The 11771-nt window shown below is 37.5% G+C and overlaps 1 protein-coding gene across 1 annotated transcript; it reads right to left on the bottom strand.

The window, feature by feature from the left end:
- Window positions 1-1570: 1570 nt before the first annotated feature.
- LOC107008335 (ATP-dependent (S)-NAD(P)H-hydrate dehydratase) lies at window positions 1571-11548 on the bottom strand. Its single transcript, XM_015207326.2, has 11 exons — window positions 11437-11548; window positions 10611-10826; window positions 7964-8040; window positions 7702-7811; window positions 7465-7579; window positions 5794-5856; window positions 5537-5700; window positions 3784-3845; window positions 2428-2494; window positions 1986-2165; window positions 1571-1916 (listed from the first exon to the last, which is right to left on the bottom strand). Exons 2-11 carry the CDS (start codon window positions 10714-10716, stop codon window positions 1892-1894), a joined length of 969 nt encoding a protein of 322 aa, XP_015062812.1. The 5' UTR covers window positions 10717-10826; window positions 11437-11548; the 3' UTR covers window positions 1571-1891.
- Window positions 11549-11771: the final 223 nt, after the last annotated feature.

Below are 11771 nucleotides of genomic sequence, written 5' to 3'. Positions count from 1 at the left end.
GGGGGAGAGTCTCGAGCTTGGGGTCAGAAGTCGTTCCTTGGATGGGCTGAAGATTGAGAGTTGGGTTCTGAATCAAAATTGAGGTTGGGAGTCACATTTCGAGTCGGGTTAGGAGTTAGGTCCCTACCTTGACTCAGGACTTAGTTTTTCTATGCCGACCATGACTAGGGACCTGAATTCCGACCCGAGCCCAACTCATGACCTTGGCGTTGATTCAAGACTTGATCTTGATTCGAGACTTGACTCCTGTTTAGAAACCTCAGATTCAACTAGAGACCTGAGATGTTGACCCCTGCCCATGGTCTGACCTGAGACTCGACCGTCTAGCACAACTCCCGGTAGATCGGGCCCTCAAACCCAAGTCCAACCTAACTACCGGTAGATCGGGCCCTCAAACCCAAGTCCAACCTTGACCCTGACTAGAGAGCCAACTTTTAAACAAACTCTTGACCCCAATTTCTCTAGAGACTTGGAACATAAGATTTAACCTCGATTTGGGACTCGGCTCCTGTTCCTAAGTTGGGTCTGACTCCTGACTCCAACTCTCGATCTGCGACTTGAGAGCCAATCCAATTTGAAGGATCATGGTTTTCGAGTATAGTGACCGAGTTAGAATTTTCACTAAGGGTGTTAGTGTTTATAGAAAAGAAAATTATGAGGATAATTGGGCTTGAACTCGCTCGCGCCTTCAAGGAATTTTCACAGCAACTTAACTACTATATTAAACCTTAAACTTGTTTGAGGAGGTGTTAACACTTGTATATATGATGTAATTTTTTGGCAAAGGGTTATCGCTTGATACTCCGCGTCCACTTGGGCAAGGTGGCTCTGCCCCTGCAGTCAAGTAGGGTCAGTGAGTGAGGTTGAAAGAGAGTTTTTTTTTTAAATAAAAAAATTTATTTTATGTACGAGAGTTATTTTTGTTAATCTTAGGAAAATAAGTTTGTTTAATCAATCAAAGAGGAAAAATATTTCCTTTCATTCCACACACACTTACGGTCCCCATTTGTTTTTCACACAAAAAGTGAATTCATCTGTCATTTGCTTGCATGTTAGAGGACAGACGTTCGTCCATTCTTCGTCACTATGTTAAAAAAATTAATGGCGACTCCACCTTTCTCAATTCTTGGGTCCGTACAATCTCTTATTAAATTATTTTTAGAAGCAATGATCACTAGACAATATTAATTCGTTAATTTAGAGAACTCTTTAACTTCATTTAATCATTCCTTTTGAAGATAAATTGGAAGAGAGCAACTAACTATGGTTATTTTAAGTGTGTTCAACTCAAATTTTGTAACTTAATCATAGCAAATTTAGCATAACTGGATCCAAGAATCTAGTGAATTAATTTTTTCCTTCCTTTTCTCTACCAATAAGAAAAACCAAAGGCGTAGAACCAGGAAGAGATTATTGATAAACTAATCCAATAAATTCCTATATAATTTCTTTACGGAAAAGATTAAACACGAGATGCAAATACTCACGTATGTTGAATGATTGCAGGTTCTTACTCAAGGCAATGGATCATCGATAACAGGTACCGAGAGGTTAATATGATACCAGACTATCTAGCAAGCAATGGGATGACCTAGGATTAACATTAGTTTAGTTGGAGCTAATAATGTATTCTGAAACTCGTCTCCTTCACAGCTGGATAACACTTGAATCAGTGCCAAAAAAAAGCTAAAGTCTATGATTATTGAGAACAAACTTAACAAATGCAGTTGGAGTCTTTATTCACACCTCAGTCTTATTACTTATTAGCATCAAAAGAGTCTTTCTACTTGTGGTTTCTGTTCTTTTCCCCTCTTTAGTCTTTTGCCATTGAACTGCTTCTTCTAGTAAAGTAGAAGTGTTGCGCTTCCAAGAACCCTCCATTAAGTTTCTACTAGACTGGGCATATTTCCTGCAAACTGAGAGAATAGTGCAAGTTGGTGTTGATGTTCTAAATAGCGAGTAAAAGGATGCAATAAACTTCCTACCTTATTCCCAAGCATTCAATAATATCACCAGTGAGTGTAGACCTTTTCTTATTGTCAAATGCCATTGATGCTGCCTTTCTCAGTAAAGCAGATCCAGCAACACATCCTAGCATGGTTGGGTTCATGCTTACCTCCCCTTTAGCAGCACACTGACGGGCCCAGGATAGGAACACTGCAACACTGCACGTTTACATGTCAAGATTAACTAGCACAGTTGCATAGAAGAGAGTAACAGGGATTGCAAGTTAAAGTTGACCAGTGTTGTGAAGTTGCATTCTGCTAATGAATGCACATTGAGTTTAATTTTTTTATGCACTGACAAGAAATATAAATAAACACATACGTCTATAGTAATTGTAGAGAATCAGACAAATAACATGTTGTAATTGATTAAACCACTCTGAGAATGGTAATCCATATGTATGGTAGAACATATAATTACCTCCCTGAAAGTATGTCACCCTGTCCACCACAGCGCCGTGGAGAACCATAAATACTCACTGCACAAGCTGCATATCACATATCGTTAGTTAGCTCGTGACTTCCAAAAATAATGAAGTAACCATTCCATAAACCTTGCTCCTCTTGAACTCAGCACTTAAGGAGTGCATTGTAATCATAGACAACATCTGTTGGCGTTGCGTATCTTTTTTAATTCTAACATAGGAGCTAAAAGATGCATATAAGCATTTGACGTAATTACAGCCAGCATTTATACATGCAATACACCAACTATATCCATTCCATCAAACTATCGGAAAAAATGGAAGACAACATATCAATAGTGAAAATGTTGCCTATAAACTTTTAATACTGGGAACTCTAGGATTGGTAGTTTGCCCTGGAATTCCTTCAAATAAAGCACAGTGAATGGTGCACCATCCTCAATAAACAAATCTAGCACTGCAAAGTTCAGATAATGAGCCACCAAATAGATATAGAGCAAAATACTAGCTGCAATTTCCTTCATATGAAGATGTAATGTTGCAAATACGCCAGAAGCACTAGAAGTAGCATAATAGATAGGTAACAACTCAACATCAAACCCAAGCCACTATTGAAGGATTTTTGGAGGATTTTCTCATAAATAGCCTTATTAAACAGCATCCTACTTTGAAACTTAAATTGGTCCCAGAGTTCATCTCTTCTCAAAATTTTCCGTGGCTCCGTAAGCCATCTCTTTTTCTTTTTTTTTTCAACACAACAAACTTAGGATAGAAGATTGTGAAAAGGTTGTCTTATGGGTACAAGTATTTTTAACATAAACTCATAGAAGAACTGGGGCCTAACCATGTCCCCAACCTCATAGTTATAGTTAAATGTTCTTCCCCAGAATCTAAGGCACTTTAGAAAGTAATGGAAAAACTTCATCTGTTTCTAACCTGATGCTTCATTTCAAATCAAAATGGAAAAGAAATATCCAATACTACTAAAAATCTTTTTAAAATATGCTCACATTGATTGAGCATCAGTTTATTAGCACGTCTGAGTAGTTACTTTCACAATAAAGATTCAGATTTACAACTTTAAAATCCCTACAAAAATATAAGTCCTACATGATCATTTTCCTCACGTTTGTACAATTCTCATAACTAAGTTAAGTAGAAAATAGACTAGATACTCTCCTCCTCTGAATAATGAAAGCAGGAGTCCCAACTTTTTGCGCATCATGAAAATATGCAGGTGGAACTCATACCGAAAGCACAAAAGGCTTGTTCATCTGAGCAAATTACTAATCTATGCAATCCAAATGATTATATCATCTGCAAAAGGCCATTAAACAAAGAAAAATCATTACCTGTTTTACCATCGCTGACAAAGTCCGATTTCCCTTTCCGCAAGATTGTAGCACCACCGATCCTGATCAAACAAATATGTTACCCATTGCAATACTAGTAATAAAAGTGATAAATCCAACGAGATGAATCTTGACAGCTATAAACTGGCCAAGAGAAAGATAGTTATATTATAGATGTATATCCTCATAAATCAGATCCAAACTAGAGGAAAAGGGTATAGTGGTTGCAGACCTCTCAACCGTGTATTTATAAATCCGAATTGCTTTACTTTTTCCATATTATAACCAAGAAATGCCAGAGCACCAGCAGGACACGGCTGATATTGGGCCATCCCTCTAACCTCCTCCACTTAGATATTTAGTTTTTGTTTATGACAGGGTTAGAACCCATAACGTGCGCATAACCACATATCACGCATTGCACTCTTACCACTAGACCAAAATCCTAAGGACCCCAGTGGCTTTACTTTTTGAGACTCCACTATAGTCTGCTACACATGCGCAAAGTCAGCAAAAATCTAGCAGGAAAATGTCAAGAATTTATCTTTTACAAGATAAATCTCAAGTTTCTATGACCCAGTTTTTTTTTCTGGGGATAATGATATACCCAGACCAACTTGTGTACCACTCGACTAATCCACCTAATCATCCTAAATGTTTTTGTTTGAACCTGGATCTCTGAGTTGGTAAGCTTATTTCCCAACCAATTTTCATACCCCTGTGAATAAACCCAGAGTTATATGATATATATCGTATTTCACACACCAACCTGAAACAAAGTTACTAGGAGGTGCATTGTCATTTCTTCCTCAAGGGAGGGAAAATCTGAGAGTCGGCTGGGGCTATTTTATGCTATTGGTCTAACCTCATTGCCTGACAAGCATGAGAAGTCACTTCCACTTCTTCTCAAGCAAGGATCGGTAAGTTCTTCAGCAGGCTTCCTCTATATTCTATTAAACATATAATGTCATCTTTTGTACTCTAAAGGAGCGAAGATTTGTAAGGTATAGAATAGGTCTCGATACAGCTTTTAACCTATAACAATGAATTTATAGGAACAGAATAATTGGCAGACTGTTCTTATACAGCAAAAATGTACAAGATAAATCTCAAGTTTCTATAATCTAGTTCTTTTTTCCTGGGGATAATGGTATGTCCAGACCAACTTGTGCACAACTCGACTGATCCAATAACAGCCACCTGCCTGAAACAGATAGATCATCCTAAATGTTGTCGTATGAACCTGGATCTCCGAGTTGGTAATCTTATTTCTCAACTACTTGTCATATCCCTGTGAATAAACCCAGAATTATATGATATATATCCTATTTCACACACCAACCTGAAAAAAAGTTATTAGGAGGTGCATATGTCCTTTCTTCCTCAAGAGAGGGAAAATCTGAGAAGGCCGCTGGGATGATTTTATGCTTTTGGTCTACCCTCATTGCCTGACAAGCATGAGAAGTCACCTCCACTTTTTCTTAAGCAAGAGTAAGTAAGTTCTTCACCAGGCTTCCTCTTTATCTATTAAACATATAATGTCATCTTCTACACTCTAGCAGAGTAGTAGTTCTGTAATAACTAGGTTTTGACACACAGCTTTTAACATATAACCATGACCTTGAAGGAACAGAATGATTGGCACACTATACTTTAAGATCATGTAACTTTGGACGTCTTCTAAATCATTGTCACTAGCAAATTTCAGAGGACAAACAGCAGGCAAAGATGAGATATGGATTAGAAAGCTCACCCTTTTGCAAGAGATAGCAACTGATCGGTTCCATTTTCGTCATTTACCTCAGAATTTAGTACTTTCTGAACAAGCCGTTTATACTCATTCACATTTGGTGTCAGCACCGCTAAGGGATAACCACTAACCAGATCAAGACAATTAGTCACCAGATAAAGCCCATCCTGATAAAACAAAGACGCTGAATGGCGTATCAAGAGAGTAAGGCCATATGGAATATCAGAGAATTAGCTCACAATTTATCAATGTCATCATACCCCATCTATAACCATTGGGACATTGCGCTCTCTTGCATTCTTCATGATATTACTTACACAATCCTGGAAGAATATACATGTAATTAAAATCTAATTGTACCAAAAGAACCCACAAAAGAAAGTGAAAGCATAAAAGGAGAAAAGGGAGATTTTCTGCACATATATTTGAAGTAGCATGGGTCCTTAAGAGCCTATTTGTATGGGCTTATAGCTTATGACTTATAAGCCGAAAGTCATGAGTTAGAATTTCTAACTTGTGACTTTTGGCTTCAAAACAAATGGTTAAAAGTACTTTTTTATACCATCTAAACACTACAAAAGTACATAAGAGGTATTTTGACTTAAAAGCACCTAAAACAAGCCAATCCAAACGGACTCTAATTCAAGACAATGGCAAGATTGATGACGATGTCATGCATCATAACGGTGTGAGGTGGATGAAATGGAGGCTCACCTCTGGGTGCCGTCTGATAAGAATGTACCACAAAAACTTAAATGTAAGTTCTACAGAGTGGTGGTTAGTCCGAGTATGTTGTATGGGGTAGAGCGGCCTCTGGAACTCCTTTTTCTCGATAAGGATAGGCACGAAGTCACTCGACTGAAAGGAGAGAGAACAACCACAACGTTACACCCCAAAACTATAAGGAGCCCTTCCGAATGACCTAGAATATAGTCTACCTCACTCTTTCTTGGCTAGTCTAGTAGACTCTATTCGCCCGTGGAGGTGAGTGGAGGAAGCTGTGAAGCTTCTAACTCTAATTACCAACTCGGGACTATATTAAGCTAGTTAAGAACTTTCGTGTTCAAAAGATGGGAGCAGCAGAAACGAAGATGTTTGAGGTGGATGTATGGGCATACTAAGAGATAAGATTCGAACGAAGATATCTGGGAAACCAAATGAATTGTGAGGGCTTAAAATAGTTGCTCCATCTCATGTTAAAACTGATATATTTGTATGTTTCTAAAATACCAACTTTTCATGATGATGTACTACCCTTTATATTCCTGGACACACAAAGTTACATAGACTTCCTATATTTTACCTTGCAATGATATTTGTTTAAGCCAAATAGAGAATTGAAACAAACCAGATTGATATTTACAGAAGACATATATTTTGCCTTTTGAAGTAGTAGTTATTCATATCAGCTAAAGAGAAGGCCAGGAAATAGGAAAATGTGACAAATGACACCAAGAAGTCAACTTTTCCCTGTGTACAGAAGACCAGAATCCCCTACCATATTGCCAAACATTTGCCTTTAGCTAGATGAACACAAAGAAAAAGGCAAATATTTGGCAATATGGTAGGGGATTGGAACTCATTACAAAGATGAAGTTCACTAGTTTCGCATTATTGGAAAAATAAAGAGAGTGAACCATTTATGCAGCAGAAAGGACAGAGATTCAGTCAGAGAAGTGCATAAACATTAAGCATACTCAAGATCGTGATGTTTGGACCAGAGCAATGGAGTAGCATTTATTATACTTGCCAGCATTTGACAACAAATAAACATTAAATTAATTCTAAACCTCCCAAAATTAGGCGAAAAAGATGTGATCTCGTTGAATGAGTGATTAAAACAAAGCATTTGTGGCAACTGAACACTATGAACAACCAAGCATCACTGCATCGGGTGTAAGGCTGGAAGGTCTCGAGTAAAAGAAGCACACCAGGAGAAACGGATCTCTTCCAAGGCCTGGACCAACAACAAGACAATCAAACCTCTCCATCCACTTCTCAACTTCAGCAATCACTTTAGCTGATATGGAACTTTTCTCCTCATCCCTGGAAGAATCCTTTGATCAATGTCAGCACCCTCATAATCAAAATTTTGATGCTTCAATAATGGAAACTAAAGAAACACGCTAAGAATGTGCACTTAGAGTAATTTCGTAACAAAGGCTCACCTGATACTGTAGGACTCTTCTAAAATAGGGTGCACAATTAACTCAGGACTGTAGCTTTTTATTACAGGAGCAGCATCTTTAGTACAGAATACATGAGATAAATCTGCACCCTGTCGTATAATTGCATAATCAATTATTTAAATTGTAGTAAATTTAAATAATTTGATACTGAAAAAGGATGGTTTATTTTTCCCTGGGATGGTGTGGGGAGTGAGGAGGAGGAGAGAGTTTGACGAAAAAAGAAGCCATGTAAAGAACTAACAATCTTTAAGGCTGAAACTGCAGAGAAGTATGGTGCACCAGTGTATTCTCGACAGCCACCAACAACAGCTATCTTACCTGATTGGGAAACAGAGCTCAGAATTTAGCAATCAAGAAGCACCATAAAGGAAACATCATAGGCAGAAACATTAAAAGTTTTGTGAAGCTCAATGATCAAAGTCATGCTTCTTTTCTGTAAAAAATGCCAATACTCCGAAAAATTTCACACACACAAAACAGGAAAACATAAGCGATGCAGTTCAATTCTGATGGGCACTACATTAGCCATGCGAGTTTTACGTTAATCTTATCTTTTCTGGTATTTCCAAACATCAAAATTCATAAAACTATAAAGTAGTCATAAAGCGTATAAAATGTACACCTTTCTCTAAAGATAATGGAAGAGGGGAAAGTGAGAATAGTACGTTTTGATACACAAAGGTCAGTTAAAATGACAATCATCAATGAACTTCGTCTGATATCTGTAATGATAGAAACTCAATAAAGTTCTGTTACAACTCGAGCTGAGATCAAACTTTATTTCTTACTTCTACAAAGGAACTGAGGCATAAATGTACACCTGAAGGCCCAAGGCATTGCCTCAAACCTCCAGCTGTTGCAGAGATTCAACAACATACCCAGTGTAATCTCCCAGTGGGATTCGAGGCAGTTGTTGCAGAGATAAAGACTTCATCAAAAGACTAAATGCAATTTGGTACAACTTGCCTCAAGCTGAGACCAAATCGAATATTGAAATGTGATGGAATTCGCCAAATAGCATAGATAAAGAAAACGCAAATAATTGTGACAGACCAAAATCTGTAAAGGACTTGATTAATTGTATTACTCAGCATAAAAAACTTTCAGCAAAGTTCAATAGCATCAAAATACTGGAGAGAAATAGTAACAGAAATTTCTGGAAAAGGAACCTGGGGCAAATTCCTCCCCTTTCTTAAGTCCAAATAGAATTCATGGTTACTTCCCAAGGACCCCAGCTAATATAATCAAATTAATATGACAAGAATTATGTTTTAATTGATAAATAGACGTGTTAAAACATAATTAAATAAATAACAGTGCTTCCTCCTAACTATTTAAAATTTTAAAGGGAGAGAATTCTCAATACAACCAAAGCAACCAAGAAGAAAGAATCAGACGAAGAAAACAACCAAAAGACCAGTTTAAACCTTCAAATGAAGCATTTCACACAATTCAACATGCTACTGGAGCAGGAAAAGGTTATGAGTTTGAGTCGTCCTGCCACCAATCATAAAGGACATCCATGTTTTGGCCTTAAAAAAATACAACATACTCAGTGTAATCCCAATATACTACAGGTGAGGCCATTAGGTCAGGGTAGAATGTAGGCAGACCTTAGCCCAACCTCTTGGAAGTAGAGATGTTTTTGGAAGACCCCTAGCTCAGGTAACGGATATCAAAAACATACAGAAGTAAAGAAGGCATAACAAATGCTAGAGGAAGCATTACACGACATTCATTAAAAAGAACAGTAACAACAACAAAATAATGCGATAACCAAAGCACAAGAAATAATCAGTAGTAACAAAAAATCGAGGGACAAGAAAATACATGAATTCTACTAATACTACCAGTATTAAAGGAGAATCAGGTATGATGCACCAAACCACCAAGCCTATCTCACTAAAAGTGAGAGAACACTCAATACCTACTAGCCTTCTACTTTAATCCGCGATCTTCATATCCGCCTGTCTAACGTTGTGGCCTCAGTAAGCTAAAGATGTGTCATATCCTATCTAACCACCTTTGTACAATACTTCTTATGTCAACCTCTATCTCTTCTTACACCCATCAATGCCAACCTCTCACACCACCTCATAGGGGCCTCTACGCCTCTCTACTTCACATACCCAAACTATCTCAATCTCACTTCCTCATGTTGTCTACCATGGGGGTCAGTTATACCTTGCCTTTGTTCTTCATTTCTAATATTTATCTCCTAGTATGTCGACATATTCCCCTCAGCATTCTCATTTGTGTAACCCTCGTCATTGGACATGAGAGCTCTTAACTGGATAACACTCCGTCCCATACAACATAGTTGACTTAAGCACCACTATATAGAACTTACCTTCAAATTGAAGTGGCCTTCTTATCACACGGGCCCCAATGCGAGCCTCCATTTCTTCCATCCCCCATCTATTCTATGTGTGACATCACCATTGATCTCTCCATTTCCTTAGATTAAAGACCAAACATACTTGAAACTTTCTTTCCTGAGGACGGCCTGTGTGCCAAGCCTCACTTCCATGGCAGCCTTACACGTTACGACACTAAACTTGCACTCCAAGTACTCAGTTTTGGTTCTGCTAAACCTAAATAATTTGGACTCCAAGGTTTGCCTCCAAACCTCCAGCAGACTCAGCGCTGACCAGTGACCCCTGGGTCAACCCCATCACGACGGGAAAGAGCTCTGAGTCTCGTCAACACTATCCTCACCCAGGTCTTAGCTCCATCACACACGCCAACAGAAAGGAATGTCACCCACAAATAAGGATGCATGTAAAGACATTACTAAATAAAAGTGTTAACTCTCCAATACTTTAAACATATAGATCCGGGGTAAGCATTTCAATAAAAGTTAATAGGAGTCAAAAAAGAAGATTTACCCGCTTGGCCTTTATGTTTAGTTGATTCAAGACCCGGAATTATTGATCTCAAAATGCTGACAGAGTCGGCCTCCAAGCTTGGCCCACTACTCATTACAGATTGCATTCTAATACTCTGAAAATTGAAGTTTTTCTTCTTAGTAGAACCTCCCAAACACCTTATCAAGAACTGCTGCCTCCTGCTGACAGCCGCAGAGTAAGCCAGCTTTAATTTATCTGCCAGTAGAAGATTAATTAATATCAAATCATCAAGAGGTAATATTCATATATGGGATATGCAAGCCAAAGATATATCATCTTTGAAGGATTAAACTCCAAATTATTTGAAAGCAAAAAAATATTAAACTGAGATTATGGAAGTAAATTTTCTTGCAACTATTGCTATTTCTTCTTCCTACTTATCATTTACACAGAAACACAGCCAAAACCATTAATTTTGACTTAAGTGAAAGAAACTTGACTTCTAAGTTCTTACTCAAAACTGACGAAATAAAATGAAGATTCCAATTTGATTTCTTGAAATAAATGTAGTCGACTAGAATTTGCAATGCTGTAAGTTAAGACAGATCATATATACTATTATATCAATCAACTAGCTATACAATTTTTCCATATCCATTACGCTCTATTCGGGACCATTTTACTCTAATACAAAGAAATATGCATCTCCCACCGAGAAATTCCCAGAAATTTCGAATCATACATTGGCAAAACCAAAGCTTCCCCTTAACAGTCACTAAAATGGCAACCGATAGCTGAAATTGATTACTTCCAAGTGAAAGATTGAGAATTGATGGAAACTACGAAATGGGTTATGCAAACTTACCTCTGATGAATTATCGGAGAGGATGAAGATGACCAATTTTCTACACTTCAGCAAAAGTGTTCTTTGTGTTTGTTCTCTAGAAACTTTGATGGTTTTGGTTTTATAGTTAAATCTCATTCAGCCCCTGAAAAGATATAAAACTTCTATTTTCCCCCTCTGAAATTCTTATTGGGAGAGATTGCACCCTTCAATCTTTTTATTGTTAAATTGAAACTTAATTTTTATTTTATTGGATATTTGATTTAGATTTTTGGATTATTGATTGGATGTAAATTTATTTTTGAAATATATGAATTTGGGATCGGATAGTATGTCAGATTTTCTTATATTCAAAA

Source organism: Solanum pennellii, chromosome 1 (assembly GCF_001406875.1).
Source record: "Solanum pennellii chromosome 1, SPENNV200".
Lineage (NCBI taxonomy): Eukaryota > Viridiplantae > Streptophyta > Magnoliopsida > Solanales > Solanaceae > Solanum > Solanum pennellii.
Note: the sequence above shows the minus strand (reverse complement) of the source record. Positions and strands in the feature narration are given on the sequence as shown.

Coding starts and splice junctions, on each gene's coding strand:
- LOC107008335 (XM_015207326.2), bottom strand. CDS start 10,716: ATGCAATCTGTAATGAGTAGTGGGCCAAGCTTGGAGGCCGACTCTGTC. Junction 8,041..10,610: donor TAAACATAAAGGCCAAGCGG/GTAAATCTTCTT, acceptor TTTCCCAATCAG/GTAAGATAGCTGTTGTTGGT. Junction 5,701..5,793: donor TCCCAATGGTTATAGATGGG/GTATGATGACAT, acceptor TTGTTTTATCAG/GATGGGCTTTATCTGGTGAC.